The sequence below is a fragment of the Callorhinchus milii genome, unplaced genomic scaffold (genome assembly GCF_018977255.1).
Source record: "Callorhinchus milii isolate IMCB2004 unplaced genomic scaffold, IMCB_Cmil_1.0 Scaffold8, whole genome shotgun sequence".
Lineage (NCBI taxonomy): Eukaryota > Metazoa > Chordata > Chondrichthyes > Chimaeriformes > Callorhinchidae > Callorhinchus > Callorhinchus milii.
Window position 1 is genome coordinate 4,511,797 of NW_024704749.1, and position 22,089 is coordinate 4,533,885.

General features: G+C 46.2%; 1 protein-coding gene across 4 annotated transcripts in view; it reads left to right on the forward strand.

Moving 5' to 3' along the window:
- LOC103182180 (HNF1 homeobox a) overlaps positions 1 to 21,625 on the forward strand; it is a 39,404-nt gene extending 17,779 nt beyond the window's left edge. For 2 of the 4 annotated variants that reach the window (XM_007899073.2, XM_007899075.2), the window contains exons 5-11: positions 2,490 to 2,647; positions 3,513 to 3,575; positions 7,679 to 7,880; positions 9,197 to 9,385; positions 14,550 to 14,668; positions 18,293 to 18,434; positions 21,402 to 21,625. In XM_007899073.2, the coding sequence (XP_007897264.1) occupies positions 2,490 to 2,647; positions 3,513 to 3,575; positions 7,679 to 7,880; positions 9,197 to 9,385; positions 14,550 to 14,668; positions 18,293 to 18,434; positions 21,402 to 21,529 (1,001 nt within the window). In that variant the 3' untranslated portion in view covers positions 21,530 to 21,625. The remainder of the gene's footprint in view (positions 1 to 2,489; positions 2,648 to 3,512; positions 3,576 to 7,678; positions 7,881 to 9,196; positions 9,386 to 14,549; positions 14,669 to 18,292; positions 18,435 to 21,401) is intronic. The other 2 variants (XM_007899074.2, XM_007899076.2) reach the window with 1 other exon arrangement.
- The last annotated feature ends 464 nt before the right edge of the window (positions 21,626 to 22,089 follow it).

The following is a 22,089-nucleotide window of genomic DNA, read 5'->3' on the forward strand; positions in this document are numbered from 1 at the left end:
GTGTTCGATTTTCGGGCAGGGTGAAACCTTAGGCAAGTTTCTTAACTCCACACGTCTCTGTTTAGCTAGCAGTAAGTATTAGCCTGGTTGTTAGTCGATTGGCGAATCGCTTTCTAGGGGTCCCTTCAAAACAAAATTAAAAATTTCCACTCAATCTACGTCTGTTTGTGGGACTCTGCTGTGTCTAATTGGCTGCCATGTTGCACCCACAAAATCCACAGTCAATCCACTTAACAATATATTCTGTGAAGCGCTTTGAGACGTCTCAACGATGTGACAAGGTGCAATATCAAATGCAAGGATTAAAGAAAAGGCAGCAGGTGTTAGAATGACAGAATATCATCTTATCCAGCATATGATCTGAATAAACGAAAGGTCTTTTTTTTAATTTAAAAATAATTTTTATTTTATTTCTTTTTATTTTGGACACAAAAGTTTCTTGGAGCCTTGCTTATTGTTTGTTACCTTATGGATGGAGACCCAAGGTGGATTGGTGGGAGTTTGCAGGGAGAGGTGGGGTGGGAAATCAATCTTTTTCCTCTGCTCAGTCCCATCACTCTATTCACTTCCCTGTTAATCATTTGATGATTGAATGAAGTGGAGGTTACGGCAACAGAGATTGTGCATGAGGCTTTCGTCACAGTTTCCATCTCTTCCTGACTGGCTCATTCCTCACTCCCTGGAGGCTGTGTTCAATCCTGCTATTGACAATGGAAAACGACCCTCTAAATTCACCCAGCATCTGTTCCTCTCTCTCTCTCTTTCTTCTCTCTCTCTCTCTCTCTCGGCACTTGCAGTCTCATTCTGCCCTTTAATTAGTCCTAAATCCGACAATGTTTATCGATTCCTTGGGCAAAAAAAATTATCCCATCTCCTGACACGGAGCACGGTATTCAGTGGATGGTGACGCCATGTGGGATTACAATTCAATTTCAGAGCAATATCAGGGCCAAAACCTGCAAAACGGCTGATCTCATTTCAATCACACGCTCAGATATTTAGATGATGCAGTGGAAATTGTCAGAGGCGCCGTCCTTCAGATTAGATGTTAAACCGAGGTTCCATCTGTCTAGTCCAGGTGGATGTTAAAGATCCCATGGCGCTATTCTAAAAGAGAAGTTCTCCTGGAGTCCTGGCCAACAATCCCCCAAGTAAAATAAAATTGAATTGGTCACTCACTCACTCACTCCTCGCTTGTGAGTCGAGTGCTCTAACCACTAAGCTGTAGGACTCCACTAGTAAGCGCTACTAACTGAGCCAGGCCTACACAGAAAATCATTGGGGATGTGTCGAGGAAGATAATTAGAGAAGAGAAAAAGGCTATTGTCTAAGATGTGGAAAGGCAAGATGCTGAACAAAGTGCACTCTTCAGACGTCGAAACAACAAAAGGATTCTGAGTGGAGAGGGAGGTTTAAAACCTAACGATAAGTGAGCTCAGGCCAGGAAACGTGAAGAGATCGATTGTCTGATCATTATTTAACTCGAGAGGGTGAAAGGTGGTGTCAGGGAAATGGATTGGAGAAGCCTGAATTAGCGTGATGAAAAAGAGAGAGGTGTTGAGAGACTGAGGAACAGAAAGGATGTGCTGGACTGGTAAGGTGTCAAATAGTTATGAGGGAGAATTGGCGGTGCTGATGGATCGAGCCTTCTGAAGACTCACTCAATCAGAGAGATTATAAAAGGGGTGAAAGAGCGAAGACGTGCGAAGAATCGTGTCAAGAGAAGATTATCCCAGAGAGAACAAAGGGAAAATTGGAAGACTGAAATAGGATCTGAGAAAAAAGGGCAAATAAAACAAGTTAAACGGGAGAGGCTGAGAGCTTTGTGTGCCTGCTCCCTTTGGCTCAAGGATCTAACGAGGAGTTTAGAAGACGGAGCTTCTTGACGCTGCTGTGTGGGTGTGAGAGCGTGGAAGCAGAAAGCATCCACGTGAGCGCTGAACAGTGGCTGAGTTTGACACTGAGCTGGGCAGAAAGGCAAGGTTGACGAGGAAAGTCTTCAGGTGTGATTTGAATAATCCTTGCATTCGATATAGCGCCTTGACATGTCACATGGTCGAGGCGGCTCAAAGCGCTTCACAGAATATACTGTAACGTGAACTGACTGTGCATTTTGTGGGCGAAACGCGGCAGCCAATTGCGCACAGCAGCGTCCCCGCAAACAGCCGTGGATCGAGTGACCAAATCGTTATTTTCCGGGAGGGGGATTATTACCCACGGAAAAGCGATCCGCCAATTGACTAACTCACTAACTAACCAACGACGACGACAAAATCACATTTGTATAACAACCTGGTTTCTACGTCCTGCGAGGTAAACAGAGCCGTGTGCAAGAAGGAGACTTGCCTAAGGTTTCGCCCTGCCCGGGAATCGAACCCGGGGTCCCCTCGCTTGCGAGGCGAGGGCTCTAACTCCACAAATGCGCCTTCTGCACCCGAATCTCTCTTGTGACCTTGTGATTGCTCCTTGCTTCTCTTCCCGTGTGACAGGGTTGAGATACACCCAGCAAGCCACCAACGAGGTGGTGTCTCCCGCCGTCAGTCACCACGGCAACAGCACCATGGTGACAACCCACACCATCCTACAGCCGGTCTCCCCACCCGGCCTGGAGCCGAGCCACAGTTTGCTGACGACCGACACGAAGCTGGTGAGTAGCACGGCAAGAGCTGGGTGGGGGGGTGGGGGTGGGTGCGTGTGTGCGTGTGTGTAGGGTGCGGGAGGGTCTCGCTCGACCAGATCGGCGACCGTTTCCAATGAAATAAAAAAATTCCTTAAAATAAATAATCATAATGATAATTTGGTCACTCAATCCACGACTGTTTGTGGGACGCTGCTGTGCGCAATTGGCTGCCGCGTTTCGCCCACAAAACGTACCATCGATTCGCTTTACAGGATATCCTGTGAAGCGCTTTGAGACGTCTCGAAGGCGTGATACGGCGCGATATCAAGTGCAAGGATTATTATTAACTACAGAGTAATAACGTGAATATCGGCGACTGTCACACACTGGCGTTAACCACCCAAATCCCATCTACCCAGCATTAATTGTGTAAGCGTAGTGGTAAGAGCTCTCGCCTCGCAAGCGAGAGGACACAGGTTCGATTCCCAGGCAGGTCGAAACCTTAGGCAAGTTTCCTTACTCCACACGCCTCCGTTTAACTAGCAGTGAGTAGGAACCCGGTTGTTAGTCGATTGGCGGATCGCTCTCTGGGGGTAATAATCCCTTTTGAAAAAAATAATTTCTTCACTAAATCCACTGGGGCATTGCTGTGCGCATTCGGCTGCCATGTCTCGCCCATAAATACACAGTCAATTCACTTTACAGTATATTTCCTGAAGCGCTTTGAGACGTCTCGACGACGAAATAAGGCACTCTATCAACCCAGGGATTATTGTATTATTATAACTCTTCGCAAACACCATCCTCACAGGTGAACTTGTTTTGTTGCGGGCGCTGGCTTAACGACAATAAGAAAAATATGATTTTCAACCCCTCATTTCTCCTCTGTTAGATCTGCCGTCACCCACCACTGCACTTCCTGCACCAACCAGGGGGGCAGGAAACAGGCCTGTCTGTGAGTCATTTTCCTTTCAGTCCTGGCTGTAGTTCCTATGTGCATTCCAGGCCTTTTAGAATTGTTCCTGTAAATTCGGCGATGAGCCAAGATAACATGCAACACTTTTGGTGGTGGAGGGAGTGGGGGAGGGCCACTTTCCAAACTGGGACCTTTAATAAGAATTTCGAGTTGCGCTAACGGGGAAGTGGGTCAAGGAAACGTCTGTGGTTCTGAATCCAGTTAACAAGAACAAAAGCTTTATGTAGTATCCCTCACAAGCAGGGTGGAGTCCCACAGTGCTTGATGGGCATGGAGCATGGTTAAGAAAGGTCGCACGTCATAAACAGGAACAAGCTTTGATCCTGATCATAGTTGACATTCCAGGACCTATTTCAGATTCACTTGCAACACCGCATGAGACATCACGGACCAGGGATTCGAACCGGTGAGCTCCTGGCCTGTAAGCTACAACTCTATCCACTGCCCAGGGAGGTTCAAAACGCCCACAGAAGCATAACACAACATAACATTTACGGGTTATGGGGGGAGCGGGTGGGCCAGAAGAGATGGAGGAAGGGAGGAGGGGGTGGGGGGGGCCGAATCCGGCCCGCGGGCCACCACTTGGACCAACCCTACCATCGGGGCTGCCCCTCACTACTTGTGTGGCAGTTAGCACCCGATAAAAGGGGATTGAAAAAATCTGAGGAGAAAATAGCAATCCGTAGGAATAAATGGATTCTAAATAATCATTTGAAGTCTGGAATAAAGGTAGTTGAAAACCTTTATGTAACGAGTTCATTAAGGTTCTGAACAGAACTTATCAAGCCCTTGAACAGTTTCCAAAGCTCCATGAAGGCGTCCAAGTCTTCTTAATGCTATCTTCGTTTGCTTATTTGCTACCAGCGTTCCAGTGGCATTAATTTTTTATGTGCAAAGCTCTGAGAAAGGAGGCCGAGGAGAAAAGGAGCAGTGATTACCATAAGATCTGAGGAGAAGCCAGCAGCGACAAAGAAAATCATAATTTGGAAACCGACATTTAATCCACCGAAGAGAGCATTTGAATGAACTAATCTTTTTTTTCAAACGCTTTTCTCCAACCGAGATTCAAGATAGAGATTGAATTGAATAGACATAGAGAAGATCCAAAGATCCAATCTCGCTCTTTCTCGGAAGCAATATGACTAGGACCGTGGCTCGTCTGTAATGAATCAACACGGATAAGACGGAAGCCATCTTTCTTGGCTCCCCCAACCAACTCCTCATTCTGGCTTTAACAATTCGCAGACAGCAAAGTCCCACAAAGTGAGGATGTTGCTGGACTGAAGTGTCAGCCTAGACTGTGAAGTCACGAGGGCCACACAGGAACTGTTCCCTACTTCCAACAGAAGTTAAATAAATGGGAAAAATAAAAGTATTGCAAAGCACTGCATTGTTGCAAAGGGTGTAACGGTGTGCAATTGCAGCAGGTAACCAGGTCACCTTCAAGAACAGTGCGTTCAGGAGGCGAGATTGCTTCAAAGCTCCTCAGTGTGACCACAGCAACCTCTGAAAGACACCCTGATCCTTTAGAAACGTACCTGCACAAATAGCTCAGGTATTACAAGAGGCGGCACATGCAAACGGTCTCCTCACCCAGTTTCTATTAGTAAACGCTTCCCTTCAACCAGACTCAATTGCAAGACAATCGCATCCGCTTGACTCACTCACAGAACAGTGTGAAGCTCAGTGTGAGCCCAGCACAAAGGTGCCGTTGGTAGAGGCAATTACAAGGCATCACGTAAAAGATGCTCTCAGACGATCAGCTATTTGAATGAAGGAATGAGGACAGCTGAATCCAACGCATGTTCCAAATGTCAGCCTGGGGTCGTTTGCTGTGCGCAATTGGTTGCTGCGTTTCGCCCGCGAAATACACCATCAATTCGTTTTACGGTATATTCTGTGAAGTGCTTTGAGACGTCTCAAGGAGGCGATAAGGCGCTGTGGCAAACGCAAGGATTATTATTACCATTATTATTATCATTTGCTAGCGCTCTCGGCATCAGGACGTTCAGGCTTCAAGCCTCCCACCGTCTTTGAGCTCACCTAGCCCGATACTGAGGTGCTGCAAGCAACGCTCCACTGTCGGAGGTGCCGTGCTTCCGATCAAATGTTAATAACCTGATAAGGCTCTGTATCAAATGCCTTCACTCAAGGTCTACCAGGCTATGAATTATCCGGGGTTAAACTGCTCCTTGCATAATACAATAGGTGGCAATGCCTTCTTCGAATCCTTACAATTAAGATCTTTTGTCACTGTGACTCATGATGCCTTTATACTGTTTGACATAGTGTTCGTCCTTCCTATGTCACTGAATGAACTCAACAATAGAGACATACAGGAGCATGTACAAAATGCCAACTCTTGCTGTTCACTTTGACTACTGGAAGCTCCAGGGAAATACCAGTCTCTTTGGACTGACTGATTTTATAGGCTTACAGAATTACCAATATTCTAGCAATAGCAATCGTAATATCGGTAACAGAAACACGGACAGCATGAATGTGATTCCCCCTCTTAGCTGCGCACAATATGCAACTTAGTTTTCTTTTTTAAAGAGAAAATTAAAGGCAACCAGACTGAGGAAGTCGTACAGTGGGGTCCTGTAGCGTAGTGGTTAAGGACTTGCCTTGCAAGCGAGAAGACCCGGGTTCGATTCCCAGACAGGGCGAAACCATCGCTTACTCCACACGTCTCTGTTTACCTAGCAGAAACACGGTTGTTAGTCGATTGGAGGAATGCTTTCCTGGGTAATAATCCCTTCAAAATAAATAATATAATAATGTGGTCACTCAATCCAAGACTGTTTGTGGGACACTGCTGTGTGCAATTGGCTGCTACATTTTGCCCTCAAAATATATAGTCAATTCGCTTTACAATGTATTCTGTGAAGCGCTTTGAGACGTCAACAACGTGATAAGGCACGATATCAAATGCAAGGATTATTATTATTCCGATAAGTACATCCTCTGATATGAACAGGCACAAAGGTTTTTACATAGAACGACACAGAACCTCAGCACATTGAATCAGGCCATTTGGCCCATTAGGGCTTTGGCTTGCAGTGTTAACTGGAGCTGAGTTGGATGACTCCCTGCCCCCAATGACTGGCCTGCCCTTCCTGATCCTGCCGATGAGCCAGGCTGGGCTGTGCTGTCATCAGCAGTGCCCTGGAAACGCAGAGTACACAAAGCAGGAGAACACGGTGGAATCATAAACCACCAATTACCCAGGAGAGCTTTCATTAGGGCAGAACAATTCCTGTTGAGCAGCTATCTCCCAGGGCGTGTGGGCAATTGCCGTGCCTGAGTGAAAATGCTTTGAAAGCATTTTTCTAATATTATTTGATTCATTGACTGCAAGGCTTTCATCAATTGCTTTTACACATCATGAAACTTATCTCCTAAAATAAAAGACCTATTAGGTTAAGTAGAAAGCTGTTTTCCTTCATCGCCTATTTAAATTTAAACTTTGTGACAAGCTCCATTAAAATAAAACCTTGTTGTTCTTAATATTACATCCGGCATGATTTGCCTATTAGCTCCCCCCATCCCCCCCCCACCACCACACCTGCTTTGTGTGTAAGTCTGGTTCAGTTGGTTGCACTCTCGCCTCTCGGTCAGATGGTTGTGGGTTCAAGCCCCACATTGGGACTTAGAGCATACAGTCTATGGACTTGAGTTCGATTCCCAGGTAGGGCGAAACCTCAGGCAATTTCTGTACTCCACACACCTCTATTTACCCAGCAGCAAGTAGGAACCCGGATGTTAGCCGATTAGCGGATCGCTTTCCAGGGTAATAATACCTTCAAGAGAAATTTTTAAAATAATAATAATTTGGTAACTCAGTCTATGACAGTTTGTAGGACACTGTTTTCTGTGTGGGACAATTGCGCACAGCAGTATCCTACAAGCAGTCAATTGACTTTACAGTATATTCACTTTACAGTATACGGTAAACACGGCAGACAATTGCGCACAGCAGTGTCCCACAAACAGTTGTGGATTGAAGTGACCAAATTAATCATTGGGTTTGTGGGATATCAATCAAACTACGTCTCCTTCACGGTGTATGTTCTTCACAGATCTCTACCACAGGAGGCACGCTACCCCCTGTCAGCACCCTGACTGCTCTCCACAGCTTACAGCATAACCCGCAGGCCATCACTCAACAGACGCAAAACCTCATCATGGCTTCCTTACCCAGTGTCATGGCGATCGGGCCAAGTGAGTCCTCCACACTGGGGCAGAACCTTACCAACGCGGGAGCTTCTGCACTAGTGATCGGTAAGTGACCAAGTGTTTGGTCACGAGCGAATCGTTAAGACAAGCTCGTTAGCAGATGATTGCTGCTAATGCATTGGTGTCTGCTCTAATATGGGGTCCTGTGGCGTAGTGGTTAGAGCGCCCGCCTCGCGTGCGAGAGGATCCGGGTTCGATTCCCGGGCAGGGAGAAACCTTAGGGAAGTTTCCTTGCTCCACACGCCTCTGTTTACCTAGCAGTGAGTAGGAACCCGGTTGTTGCTCGATTGGCGGATCGCTTTGCAGGGGATAATAACACCTTCAAAAAAGTAAACAAAAACATTTTTTGCCCACTCAATCCATGACTGTTTGTGGAGACGCCGCTGTGCGCAATTGGCTGCTGCGTTTCGCCCACAAAACACACACTCACTCCACTTTACAGTATATTCTGTGAAGCGCTTTGAGACGCCTCAACGAAGTGACAAGGCGTCATATCAAATACAAGGATTATTATTATTATTTATTATTATCCTAATAAATTTCTCTCTGACTGAGAAGAAAGCAGAGGCATCAAGGTTTTGGAACTGCGTCCCTGACAGGTGGTATACATTGCAGTGGTTCTGCAGACCAGAGGCTTTATCTCGGTCACTCATTGCCACTCGAGTTCTCTCGGGTTTGTTTGAGCTGAAACGTTAATGATCTGGATTAGTGCATGAGAGAGCAGGAGGGCTTGTCTTATCCAGTGGAACCCAGGAGGCCCCCACTGTGCAATGGAAGAAATTGGGCGCTCCACAGCTTTGGGGAACAGATGCTCAGGCACGTGTAATGAGAACAGTTCAGCCTCGCGAGCTCAGTGAGGCCAGTGTTATTATAATCATAATAATAATCCTTGCGTTTAACACAGCGCCTTATCACATTGTGGGAACGTCTCAAAGCGCTTCACAGAATATACTGTAAAGTGGAGTGACTGTATGTTTTGTGGGCGAAACACCGGCAGCCAGGTGAGCACCGCAGCGTCCCACAAACAGGAGGGATTATTACCCCCTGGAAAGCGATCCGCCAATCGAGTAATGACCGGGTTCCTACTTACTGCGAAGTAAACAGAGGCATGTGGAGTAAGGAAACTTACCTAAGGTTTTTCCCAGCCCGGGAATCCGACCTGGTTCCTCTCGCCGTATCCTGCGAAGCCCCTTGAGATGTCTGACGAGGCGCTAGACCGAATGCGAGCGAGGGTTGTTGCGAGGTGTCGAACGACGGCTTTGCGTTGCGTTTCCTTTGATGGAAAGTCTCGAGTGGAGAACATTTGCTCATGTGTTTTTCCTTTTGTTTTGTTTTTGTGCCTTCGGCGGCTTCTCTCTCAGGTCTGGCTACGACGCAAGGCCAGAACGTGCCGGTGATCAACAGCATGGGCAGCAGCCTGACCACCTTACAGCCCGTCCAGTTCCCGCAGCAGCTTCACGCTCCTCACCAGCAGGTCATGCAACAGGTCCAGGGTCATATGACTCCGAGTTCGTTCATGGCGACCATGGCTCAGTTTCAGAACCCGCACGGTGAGACCCTCACTCACCACCCAGGGGGTCCCGCGAGGCTGCTCGGATGGGAAGGGGGGTGGGGTGGGGTTGGGGGGAAGTCAGGTTGGGGGCTATTTTCACCCACCAAATATACAGTCAATTCACTTTACAGCATATTCTGTGAAGAGCTTTGAGACGTCTCGAAGACATGATTAAGACGCTGTATCAAATGCAAGGATTATTATTATTATTATAACCGGGTTCGGCTGTTTCAAAGAACGAACGTGCGTTTTGATTTGTATCCCTTACACCGTAAAACCCGCATGTCGTATCGTTATCAGTCGGGACCATCAAAAAGCTCTTGAAACAAAAGCTTTTCATCCGCTTATTCGCATCCCAGCTGTTGCTCCCCCGTCCCTCTCGGCTCCCAGGCATCTGGGAATAGCGGATGGCCACTCAGGGCCTGTGGGCCTTTTCGTGCTGTGGCGCTCACTGCTGTTTGACATATAGTGCCTTTCCTGGACAAGCGGCAGAAAAGCTCACCGCACAGCGATGTCAATGGCAAGCCAAGCTGTGCGGTTTTAGCTGGTTAGACTCCAGCAGTTACCCCCAACGCCCACTCTGGGTTCCCCCCCCCCCAAGCCTTGGCTCTTACCAATCTGTGCCTAATCCTTTCCAGAATTAGGTAAGCAGGCGGCGTCCTCCAGGGAGAGAGAGAGAGAGAGAGAGAGCGCATTCCATTCCAACACTCTATCTCTGGGATTTCCATGTGTCGGTGGGATGCGTGGCATTCCCAGTTGGGTTTGGAGATTCGTAAACGCGGTGATGAGTTTCTGCACTGTCAGACACCCGGCTGACCCCCCAACGCCACCCCATCTCTCCAAAATAGTTGACGTCATGCTCCACCTAGTGGCTTGCCCGAGAATTGACACAACTCGGTCCTGTGGAGTCCTGTAGCTCAGTGGTTAGAGCACTCGCTTTGCGAGCGAGAGACCTGAGTTCAATTCCAGGCAGAGGGCGAAACCTTGGGCAAGTTTCCTTACTCCACACAGAGCCTAATAATAATCCCTCCCAAACCAAAAACAATGATAAATTGGTCATTTTCAATCTACGACTGTTTGTGGGACATTGCTGTGCGCAATTGGCTGCCGCGTTCGCCCACAAACATACAGTCAATTCACTTTACAGTATATTCTGTGAAGCGCTTTGGGACGTCCTCCCGACGTGAAAAGCGCTATATCAAATGCAAGGATTATTATTATTATAATAATACCGTAATCAATCAATAACACCTTTGATATAGCGCCTTTGATTTCAGGAGGACGGCTCAAACTTCCTCATACCGTGAAGTGTAGTGACTGTGTGTTGTAGGCAAACACAACATGTGCCCAACGACGGCCCACAAATTGTCATGGAGTGAATGATCAATTTTATCTGAGGGTTTGTTGGCCAGGACTGTAGTGAGAGAGAGAGAAATGCCATGGGGGCCTTTAACGTCCATCTGAACAGACAAACATGACCTCTGTTTAATGCCTCACCCAAATGAAGACATCCTGTCTGCCTGCTCAAGTGGACATTAAAGATGCCATAACCTTAGTCGAAAAGAGAAGGAAGTTTCTCCCTGTGTCCTGGCCAACAGATTAAAAGAAATTGGTCATTCACTTCATGGCTGTTTGTGGAAAATTGTTGTGTGCAAATTGGCTGCCAAGTTCGCCTCCAAAGTAGTAAATCCCGTGAAGTGCTTGGAAACTTCCTCTCGATGTGAAAGGCGCTGTATCAAAAGCGAGGATTAATATTATTATTGTACGATTCACTGATCACAAGCTTTTATAGGATTCATAATTTGGTTTTAAAAAAAGGTTTTAAAACGCACTGTAAAGTGTTGCCGTGAGGCACTCACTATTTGGAGGAAGAAATACTTGTCACGGTAAATAAATCTCACGCATGTTATAGCAGGTTATTCGATTTACGGAAGAGTATGTGTGTGGAGTGGACAGGAACAGAATCTCTCTTCATTTGATGTCTACACATCAACACAGTCCAGCAGGGGTTGGGTTGCAGAGTGAATGGTAGCTGACTGATTTATTCCTCTCACTAACCCAGGAGTGTTGAGTCTGGTTGTTACCCCAACCACTGCCTTGCTTTGAAATACCCAGTCCTGTAGTGATGTGGTTATCGCACTCGCCTTGCAAGCGAGAGGATCCGGGTTCGATTCCGGGCGGGCAGGGCAAAACCTTAGGCAAGTTTCCTTACTCCACACGCCAGTTTACCTAACAGTAAGTAGGAACCCGGTTGTTAGTCGATTGGCAAATTGCTTTTCCAGGGGTAATAATAATAATAATAATAATAATAATAATTAGGTCACTCAATCCACGACTGTTTGTGGGATGCTGTGCGCAATTGGCTGCCACTTTTCGTCCACAAAATATACAGTCAATTCACTTTACGGTATATTCTGTGAATCGCTTTGAGGGTGCCACAAAGTGGCTAACCCAAATCCAAAGGGTTTCATTCCAGATTTAAACGATTTGTCAGTGATGCCCTTTACTTGAAATCTGAATTCGCTGGCGTTTAAATCAAAAGAGTAGCGATTTCCGATTAGCCTAAGTCACTGCTGTTATTAAAATAATAATCATAATAATCGTTGGGTTTCATGTCAGGAGGACGTCTCAAAGTGCTTCGCGGGATTTTTAGAACAACTTGCATTTATGTAGCACCCCTCGCACAGGGTAGCGTCCCAGAGCGCTTGACAGTGGTGGAGCCGGGGAGAGAGGGGGAGGTGACTATAAGCATGGTTGAGGAGGAAAATCTTTAGGGGTGCCCTGAAGATGGGGAATGAGACGACAAGGTTGAGGGATTGAGCGTTCCAGAGTTTTGGGGGCGTCTGTGAAGTGGAGTGACTGCGCATTTGTAGGCAAAACTTGTAGGTGACAATTTGTAAGGTGTTGTCATCAAGCAACAACACCTGGCCTGAGTTACGTTGTCTGGGCTGTACCTCTCCTATCTCTGAATGTACTAGTCATTATTTGATAGAAATCTCATTTTTCAAGATCAAGCCCCCAAACTGGAGATCCAAAACAATTGGTTTGTAAAGAAGTTTAGGAAGAGTGGGCGGCTGGTAGCCGGAATAAATCCTTTTAGATTGCTTATTACCGTCTTCTTAACCTTGAGTTAACGCTGTCTTTCACTGTGGTGTGTGATCATTGGGAAAGTCAGCAAAGTAGACAAGGGACTGACTGACTCAGACAGACCCGCCAGACTCCTCACTTCTAAGCAAACTGCTTCCATTGTTAGCTTTTAATAATGCTGTGGTTATTTATTCAAAGATTTCCAAAGTAGACATTGAAGTCTCCTGGGAGTGGGGGGAGGTAGAGGGGAATTACGATGCTATTAGTTTGTGCACTGAAGAGCTGTCATCAGGCCATTGCAAGATTTCATTAATTCACTTGCTTTATATGTTCGATTTCACCTACTCACACATTGGAATCCCACAGTGTAGTGGTTAGAGCACTCGCCTCGCAAGCGAGAGGACCCGGGTTCGATTCCCGGGAGGGATGAAACCTTAGGCAAGTTTCCTTACTTCACACGCCTCTGTTTACCTCGCATTAAGTAGGAACCCAGTTGTCAATCGATTGGTGGATCGCTTTCCGGGGGTTAATAATCCCTCCAAAACAAATGCACTAGCTTTGGAGATCTGAAAATACAGATTTGTTGGTTTTGCTGTGATTCTGCATACACTTGCTGCCTCATCGCAAAACCCTGTCGTTTGGCTGAGAGGTTAAACCGAGGTCCCGTCTGCCTGTTCAGGTGGACGTTATAGATCCCATGGCATTGTTCGAAAAGAGAAGGGAGTTTCTCTCTCCTGGTGTCCTGGCCGACAATCCCCCCAAATAAAATCGGTCACTCACTCCATGACTGTTCGCGGGACATTGCTGTGCAAAACTGGCTGCCACATTTCTCCACCAAAATACTGTAAACAGTCACTGCACTATACAGTACATCCTGCAAAGCGCTTTGAGGTGTTTAGACGAAGTGATAAAGCGCTATATCAAATGTAAGAATTATTATTATTATTATTATAAAAGGCTTTTATATGTTGAGGATTTTTAGCTTTCATTTAAATGATTGTTGTGGTTCCAAAATCAAAAAGGGAACCAATCTTATTGCTACATTCCCTTCCCTTCTTGGGAATCATTTTGCTAGTCATTTTAAGATCAGATGAGGGTGGTATTAATGACTCATTGCTTAACTGTACTTGCATTTAAGTCAGGTTTGTATTTAAGACTATTTCTATCCATCTGAGCCTTGTTAGATGTGACAGCTGCTGATAAGGGACACATAGAATCTCCTTTTGGAACTGTTTTTGCCTCCGGCCCTGTGTATAGTGTTCCGTGGATATTAATTTTAATTTAATAACGCAATCCCTGCCTTTGCTCGAAGCCCCCTTCTTTCCGTGGCAATATGCCCGAGTGCTTTTCTTCCTGCGCCTGTAGGTTTGCGATCTGAACAGACTGCACACTTTAGCACCCGATTAATAACACGTACTCCTGCCCTTCCTAATTGCTAATCAATGCGTTGTTCAGCCAAACAGAAACGATTACAGTTCATTATTCATCACATGATGCAGTTCCTTCTGGCCAGTGGGAGCCTCACCATTGCTGGGTTTTAGTGCCTGCAGGTAGCACAGTCTACTCCTTGTCTGGCGAAAGGTCAAACCACACTACAGGCTGTTTAGCTTGCTTCCGGCTGGTGATGGGTTGATCTTTCATTCCCCCTTCAGTGTTGTTATAATAATATTAATCCTTGCATTTGATAAAGCGCCTTATCACGTCTTCGAGACGTCTCAAATCGTTCCGCAGGCTATACCGTAAAGTGAATTAACTGTGTATTTTGTGGGTGAAACGTGACAGCCAATTGCACACAGCAGCGACCCACAAACAGTCGTGGATTGAGTGACTAGCAACCGGGTTCCTACTTACTGCTGGGTAAACAGAGGCGTGTGGAATAAGGAAACTCGCCTGGGGTTTTGCCCCGCCCGGAAATCAAACCCGGGTCCTCTTGGTTGCGAGGCGAGGGCTTAGTGTTTAGCCACTACGCTACACGACTTCAGGACGTGAGTCTACAGGAGATGAGTTGGAGAGTAAAGTACCCTCTGCAATACCAGTGCAACTGTTTTATCTAAAAGGTCTTTCTTTCCGCACAGCTGTCTACAGTCACAAGCCAGACCTGTCCCAGTACCACACCAGCCTGTTCCCTCAGACAATGGTCTTCACTGATGCCAGCAACATTAGCACATTGGCCAGCCTGCCCATGGCCAAACAGGTAACCGCAGCCCATAAACTTTATTTACGGCAGCTCCCTCTCTTTGAAAATTAAAACGTATCTTTCTTTTGAACACGGACACTCTCCAGGTGTCAGACTCTGCGATCCTTACTGCCGTATTATAATAATAATGATCCTGCCATTTGATACAGCACCTTATCACGTCGTTGAGATGTCTCGAAGCACTTTACAGATTATACCGTACAGTGAAATAACTGTATATTCTGTGGGCGAAACAAAATAATCATATTGCTGGGGTATTGGACAAGAGGGAGAAGGTTTATGGAGCGGAGGGTCCATATAGACATATCTGCTCCCTCCGCTCAGCAGGCTCTGGCCTACTCCATGAACCCAACCTGGTCCATTCCACCATCGGCAGTCAGGCCTTTAGTCTCTCTGCCCCCACCCTTTGGAACTCCATTCCACAGTCCTTTCACCTCACTCCCTCCCTTGCCTCCTTCAAGGTTCATCTCAAGACCCCCCTCTTCGACCGCACCTTTGGTCACCTTCCTACCCCTACACTCCTTTGGCCTCTACCGTTCCTGATCCCAACCCCCAGCTCGGGTCCCAAATCCTAGACTGTCCAGCGCCTTGGGAAGTCCTCCCGACGTGAAAGGCGCTGTGCGAATGTAATTTGTTGTCGTTGTTGTTGGAAAATATCGGAGCTGGCACCAAAAAAAGAAAGTTTGGGAATAATTATCTATAGATTTTGAGCTCCTGGTAAATTGCCTTGTTTCAGAGCATTAATTACACGCCCGTGTCCTGTTAGCTTTCACACACTGCGCTGAATGTACTAAAAGAGTCTCCTGCAAGCCATGACCAGAGGCGTCCCTGATGGGTGAAAAATTATACAGAGAAATCACCCGTCCTCCCTGCGGCCTGTAGCAGCGAAGTAACACCGATAAAGGCCGATAAACTTAGCCGAATTCGAGTCACATTTCCCGAGGGATTTTTGCCAGCTGTCGGCGGCTAAACAGCATACAAAAAAATAGACTCATAGCCTTGCCCAGGGACTGAGCTGAAATTCGGTGGGTGATGAATGGCTCCAAGTCAAGTCTCCACTGGAGTACGCTCCACCGAACAGATGCTCACGGTCACCTCATCAATTCCGAAGGCATTTAACTGCAGCCAAAGCTACTGCATCGCATCCACTCAGTAACACAGCATTTGTGACCCGAAGCATCACCTACAGTAGTACAGTATATTGCTTCGGATGCAAGACCTCCTTCCCCTTCCCTCTCCTCTCCTCCCTCACCCCCCCACCCGCCACCACCACCAACCCCCCCCACCCCATCAGAAAATGCTTTACTACAGAATTTTATCTTATTCCACTGACAAATTATTTAATTCCCAGACGATAACCCGATTGGCGGATTATTTTTCCGGGTGTATTAATCCCCTCCTCCCACCCCCAAAAAAAAAATTTGGTCACTCAATCCACGACTGTTTGTGGGACGCTGCTGTGTGCCATTGGCTGCTGTGTTTCGCCCACAAAATATACAGTCAATTCACTTTACACGATATTCTGTGAAGCGCTTTGAGACCTTTCAATGACATGATAAGGCGCAGTATCAAATGCAAGGATTATTATTATTAAAACTGCGAATGTATAAGTGTATATTGTTAAAGCCCTGTTATCTGTTCATTTAGACTATCCTGGTCAACAATCCCCAAATAGAATAATAATGGGTCATTCACTTCATGGCTTTATGTGGGGAATCGATGCATGCAAATTACCTGCTGTATTTGCCTGCAAAATACACAGTTATATACGCATATGCAAAATGCATTCCACATTACCATATATTCTGTGAAGCACTTTGAGGTGTTCTCATGTGAAAGTTCCTATGTCAAATGTAAATGTTATTTATTATTTATTTCAGTCCCTTTAAACAGGATAGACTTTACCCTAACTTGTCATTTCTTCATGGGTATAAATCCAGTGGTTTAATGCACGTGTTTAACAACTTATAAATGAATATTCCCTACTGCCACCACATGGATATATTTTACTGTAACCCGCGGGTTTATCCCATCTAACTTCCTCGTTGAGTCAGAGAACTAAACCGTCAGAGGAACTGAAGTCTCCTTGTTATGTGAATACTTCTTCAGTTTGGGTTGAGTCACAGTTCTGATAATAATAATAATCCTTGCATTTGGTATAGCACCTTTCATGTCAGAAGGACGTCTCAATGCGTTTTCACGGGATTTACTGTAAAGTATAGTGACTGTGTATTTTGCAAGTGAACATGGCAGCCGATTTGCACAGTGATGTCCCACAAGTGAACGATCGAGTTTATAATAATAATAATCCATGCAATTGATATAGTGCCTTGTCACGACGTTGAGAAGTGTCAAAGCTTTTAAAAATTATTTAAAATTTAATTAAAAATTATTTTAAAATACCCAGGTACTGAGACAACCCTGCTGATAAAATTGGTTATGTCACTTTGTGCAAATTGGCTGCCACATTCGCCTGCAGAGCACAAAGTCACTACACTTTACAGTAAATCCCGTGAACCGCTTTAAGACATCCCCCTGACGTCTCAAAGGATTTGAAATTAAATATTTTCCAGTAAAGGTAGGAAGAGAAGCTGCAGTTTGTTGCAGTTTGTTTTGACTCGTAAATGGTTAACGTTGACCTTTAAAGTTTAATGACATGTTCCAAAGGTGTAATTATTTGAAAACTCCACAGTTCAACGAGGAAACTGGGTGGCACTGATTTCGGCTTCTGCTGTCTGCACATGAGACACAGGCTCTAATCTGTGCCAACATTGTCACATTCAGTCACACTCAGCCACAGGATAATCATTCAGAAAGACTTTTATTCTATTTCAAGCAGTTTCCAGCTCAAGGTCAGGATTTTCGGCAATGTATTTCAGGAATACTGTCTGCTTGTTGGTTTTATTTCACAAGTGCACTCAGATTTCTCAGTACTCTGCTGCTCATTTCCTCTTCAGCTCGGTCTTGAAATCTTGTGGACACGGTTGCCCACAACACACACAGTCACTCCACTTTACAGTAAATCCTGCGAAGCGCTTTGAGGCATCTTCCCGACGTGCAAGGCGCTGTACAAAGTAAGGATTATCAACAATAATAATTCTTATAATAATCATCATTGATATAGCGACTTACAAATATGTCGTCGAGACGCCTCAAACCCTTCACAGGATATATTGTAAAGTGGATTGACTGTGTATTTAGTGAGCGAAACGCGACAGCAAAATGCGTACAGCACTGTCCCACAAACAGTCGTGGATTGAGTGACCAAATTATTATTATTTTGGGGGAAGGGATTTTTTGGGGGGAATGTGGGTTGACCAGGATATACTGTAAAGCGCTTCCCAGGATATACTGTAAAGTGGGTTGACTAGATTTTTGTGGGCGAAACGGAGCAGCCAGAACACAACAATGTGCACAACAGTGTCCCACAAAGATTTAGATATATATATATAAATATTTTAATATATCAAACGGAAGGAACATTATTATTATCATTGTTGTAAGCCGGAATCTCGAAATGATCTTTCCACCCCTGACTGCAACGGAGGGAAGCAGGTAGTGATTGGAAAATAAGCGATGAAGCAGAGTATCTCTTAACGCCCGCTGTTTGTTCCATTCCAGGTTCTGCTGGCTAATGCAGAAAATCAGTCAGAAAGCCAGATCCACACGTCAGTGCAGCAGGCTCCGTTACAGATACAGGATGGCTCCCTGCAACACGTCCAGAGTACCCACAGGGTCTCCTCCAGTCCAGCTGTTACCACAGGTAGAGCCTGAGAGATGGTCAAATGAGACTTCATCATTCTGCATAGATATGGAGTCCTGTAGCATAGTGGTTGCAGCATTCGCCTCACAAGCGAGGGGACCCGGGTTCGATTCCCGGCCGGGGCGAAAGGTTTGGCAAGTTTCATTACTCAACGCGCCTCTGCTTACCTAGCAGATCGCTTTTCTGGAGGTAATAATCCCTTTTTTTTAAAAAAAAATGAATTTGGTCACTCAATCCACGACTGTTTGTGGGACGCCTCTGTGCGCAATTGGCTGCCGCCTTTCACACACAATATATCCAGTCAATTCACTTTACAGTGCATTCTGTGAAGCATTTTGAGACGTCAGGAAGACATGATAAGGCGCTATATCAAATGCCGGGATTATTATTATTACAATGAGGAAATATCTGGTCTGGTCTGTATGTAACAATGAGGAACCTTAGTTAAAGAATAAAACGACAAAAACTTTCACTTATTTAAAATGCGGCAGGTCTTAAGGGAATAGCGCTAACAGCTTATAACGTGGGTCATATAAAGAGTAATTATTAGGATTCCCACTTTCCCTTATGCTTCTGCGGCTGGAATGTCAGCCTGTGCCTCAAAATGCACAACCCTCTGTCCTGGGGAGAGAGGGCTTTCCTTAAAGAAATGTAAGGAGAAAAATTCCGGTGAGCAATACGTGCATTGGCTTTGGCCAATCAATTGAGCGATGGTTCCACCAGTTGGAAGTGTGAAGGTTCAACAGCATCTGCTTAGCTCTTAGCAAACCAATGAAGAGATAAGATACCGAGCGCTGGATATCTGGGCGTGTGTCCATGAATCCAGGCCCAAGATAAAGACAGCAACAGTTGCCCACAAGGAAGGGTGATTGAGTGGCCATTGGGCTTGCTCTTGTGCACCCCCTAGAGGCTAGTGTTTAAAATACATTGCCAGTGGCTTGTGGGCCAGGGTTCAAAGACCACTGTGTCTCCGCACTGAGGAGGGTGTGTTACCTTCTTAAGGGAAATGTTTGGTATTGTGATGTGAACAGAGCAGCCCTTAATTATTACAATACAGCCTCGAAAGTGCACGGCAACGTGATGAGGAGGTACAGAGTTGACGTCTACCCAAGGCTTTCATCTGTTGTCGGCACAAGGCATGTTAGGTTGAGTGACGCAGGAACAAAAGCGTCTGCAGTCACGCGACTCCCGGAGATTGCTGACTCAGGCGTTTTTCAGGCTTTGTTTCTTCTGACGGTTCCCCTTAGCGCATTTTATGACTGGCAACATCACCAACACAGCTGCCCAGTACATAACATAATAATAATAATCCTTGTGTTTGATATCGCGCTTCATCACGTCTTCGAGACGTCTCAGAGCTCTTCACAGAATAGACTGTAAAGTGAATTGACTGGATATATTTTGTGGGCGAAACACGGCAGCCAATTGCGCACAGTTTGTGGAGTGAGTGACCCATTATTATTTTTTTTGAAGGGATTATTACCCCCGGAGAAGCGATCCACCAATCGTAAGTTCTTACTTACCGGTAGGTAAACAGAGGCGTGCGTGTGGAGTAAGGAATCTTGGCTTAGGTTTCGCCCCGGCCGGGAATCGAACCCGGGTTCTCTCGCTTGCGAGGCGAACCCTCTAACCGCTGAGCTACAGGACACCACAGTACACGGGGAGCACGGGGCACAGCCACAGCCACATCCAGAGCCAACTGAGAGGCTGGGAGCCCGAGGATGATGTTCTTTGTCACTTCTCTTTAATCTTCAAACGCAAATCTGCAGCCAGGGCTGTCAGGAGCCATTTCCATCGCCTGCCTGCTCAGGATTGTTCAAAGCCCGCACCACGGGGAGGCTTTTGTAGAAGGGGAAATCTTTTTTCCAAACGCTGACAGGGGTGGGAGCAACTGGGCTCGCAAGATGGATGTCAAAATTTGCTCCGTGTATAAGCAGCGTAACACACACTAATAATAAAATCCATCACCATTCATGTAAGGAAAAAACAACGGGGTGTATTACACGCAGACTAGTGTCGCCACAGAGCTGGTGATTTAGGTTGCTGCGAGCGTCAGTGCCTGTACTTACTGATAATCATGTACTCTACCTGTCAATAGGCCTTCCTTCCATTGGTGAGAATACCCTACAGCGAAATGCTCTCAGTCCTTTGATGTCCACATTGCATCCGCAAAGAAAAAAAAACCTCAAGTGGAGAGGTCCTTAGGTTCACGTTCATTACCCCACCTGCCCCACCATCGTCACTTAGGCTTTAATAATAATAATAATAATCCTTGCATTTGATATAGCGACTTATCACGTCGTTGAGACGTCTCAAAGCGCTTCGCAGGATATACTGTAAAGTGGAGTGACTGCATTTTTTGGGGCGACGTAAAACGGAAGGTTCTTTTATAGTGAGCCATAAGAAGGAAAATTGTGTGTGTTTTTTGAGAGAGGGAGAGAGAGAGAGAGAAAACAATTATTTCACAGGTTCAGATGCTGTCACCAGGCTCCACTTTCAATCATTTCTGAGAGCCAAGGGGCAGTGAGTTGCCCTCAGCATTGGCATGAGCGCCAAGGTGGACAGAAGTAGTGAAAGCACGGGCGCTGGCATTTGAATTGGAAGTTAAATGAGGTGAAGGCTTCAAATGTGTTTCAGTGTGATGACAGTTCTCCTTTTTCTCTCCCACCCAACTCCTCTTCAATCCCTCGATCCCTCTCCTCCCACCCTCCCTCCCTGCCTCGATCCCTCCCTCCCTCTCCATCTCTTCCTCCCTCTCACCCTCCCTCTCACCCACCCTCCCTCTCACCCTCCCTCCCTCTCCATCTCTCCCTCCCTCTCACTCTCCCTCTCTCCCTCCCTCTCCATCTCTCCCTCCCTCTCACCCTCCCTCTCTCCCTCCCTCTCTCCCTCCCTCTCACGCTCCCTCTCTCCCTCCCTCTCCATCTCTCGATCCCTCTCTCCCACCCTCCCCTTCTTTGTATACAGTCGCTTCAGGCAGTCTGATCATGTATCAAAACACACAGTCAACAGACACGCACAGCCACCTGCTGTCACCCAGTCACAGCACCGTCGAAACCTTCATCCCACAGCAGATGGCCTCCGCGGCGCCGTAACCAAGGCAACCAAAGCAGACTGTCTCGTAACGTGCTTCCGGCCTGGATCAAGACGTCCCATTTTACCCACCTCCGCACACCCCACCCCCACCCTCACCCACCCACCCACCCACTCACCCCACCCTCTCTCTCGCTCTCCCTCCCACGGAAAAAAAAAATAAATGTTGAGAGGCGAGATGTTGAAAGATGTTCTCTGTTACACCCTATGGAAGAGACGGCCATGAAGCTCGTGGGAAAATAGTACTTATCATAGAATATTGCAGAATATTACAGCACAGAAGGAGGCCATTCGGCCCATCGTGCCCTTACCTGCAATTTCTTTTTTTATTATTATCCAAAACTAATTTCATCTCAGCAGAGAGGTGAGAGATGGTCACGTGCCGGAGGTTTGATGAAGATCCTCATATTATGCGTCTTAATTGAAGATCAATAATAATAATAATCCTTGCATTTAATACAGCGCCTTATCACGTCGTTGAGACATCTCAAGGCGCTTCACAAGAAGTACTGTAAAATGAATTGACTGTATATTTTGTGGCAGAAACTATTATAGGGGGCGG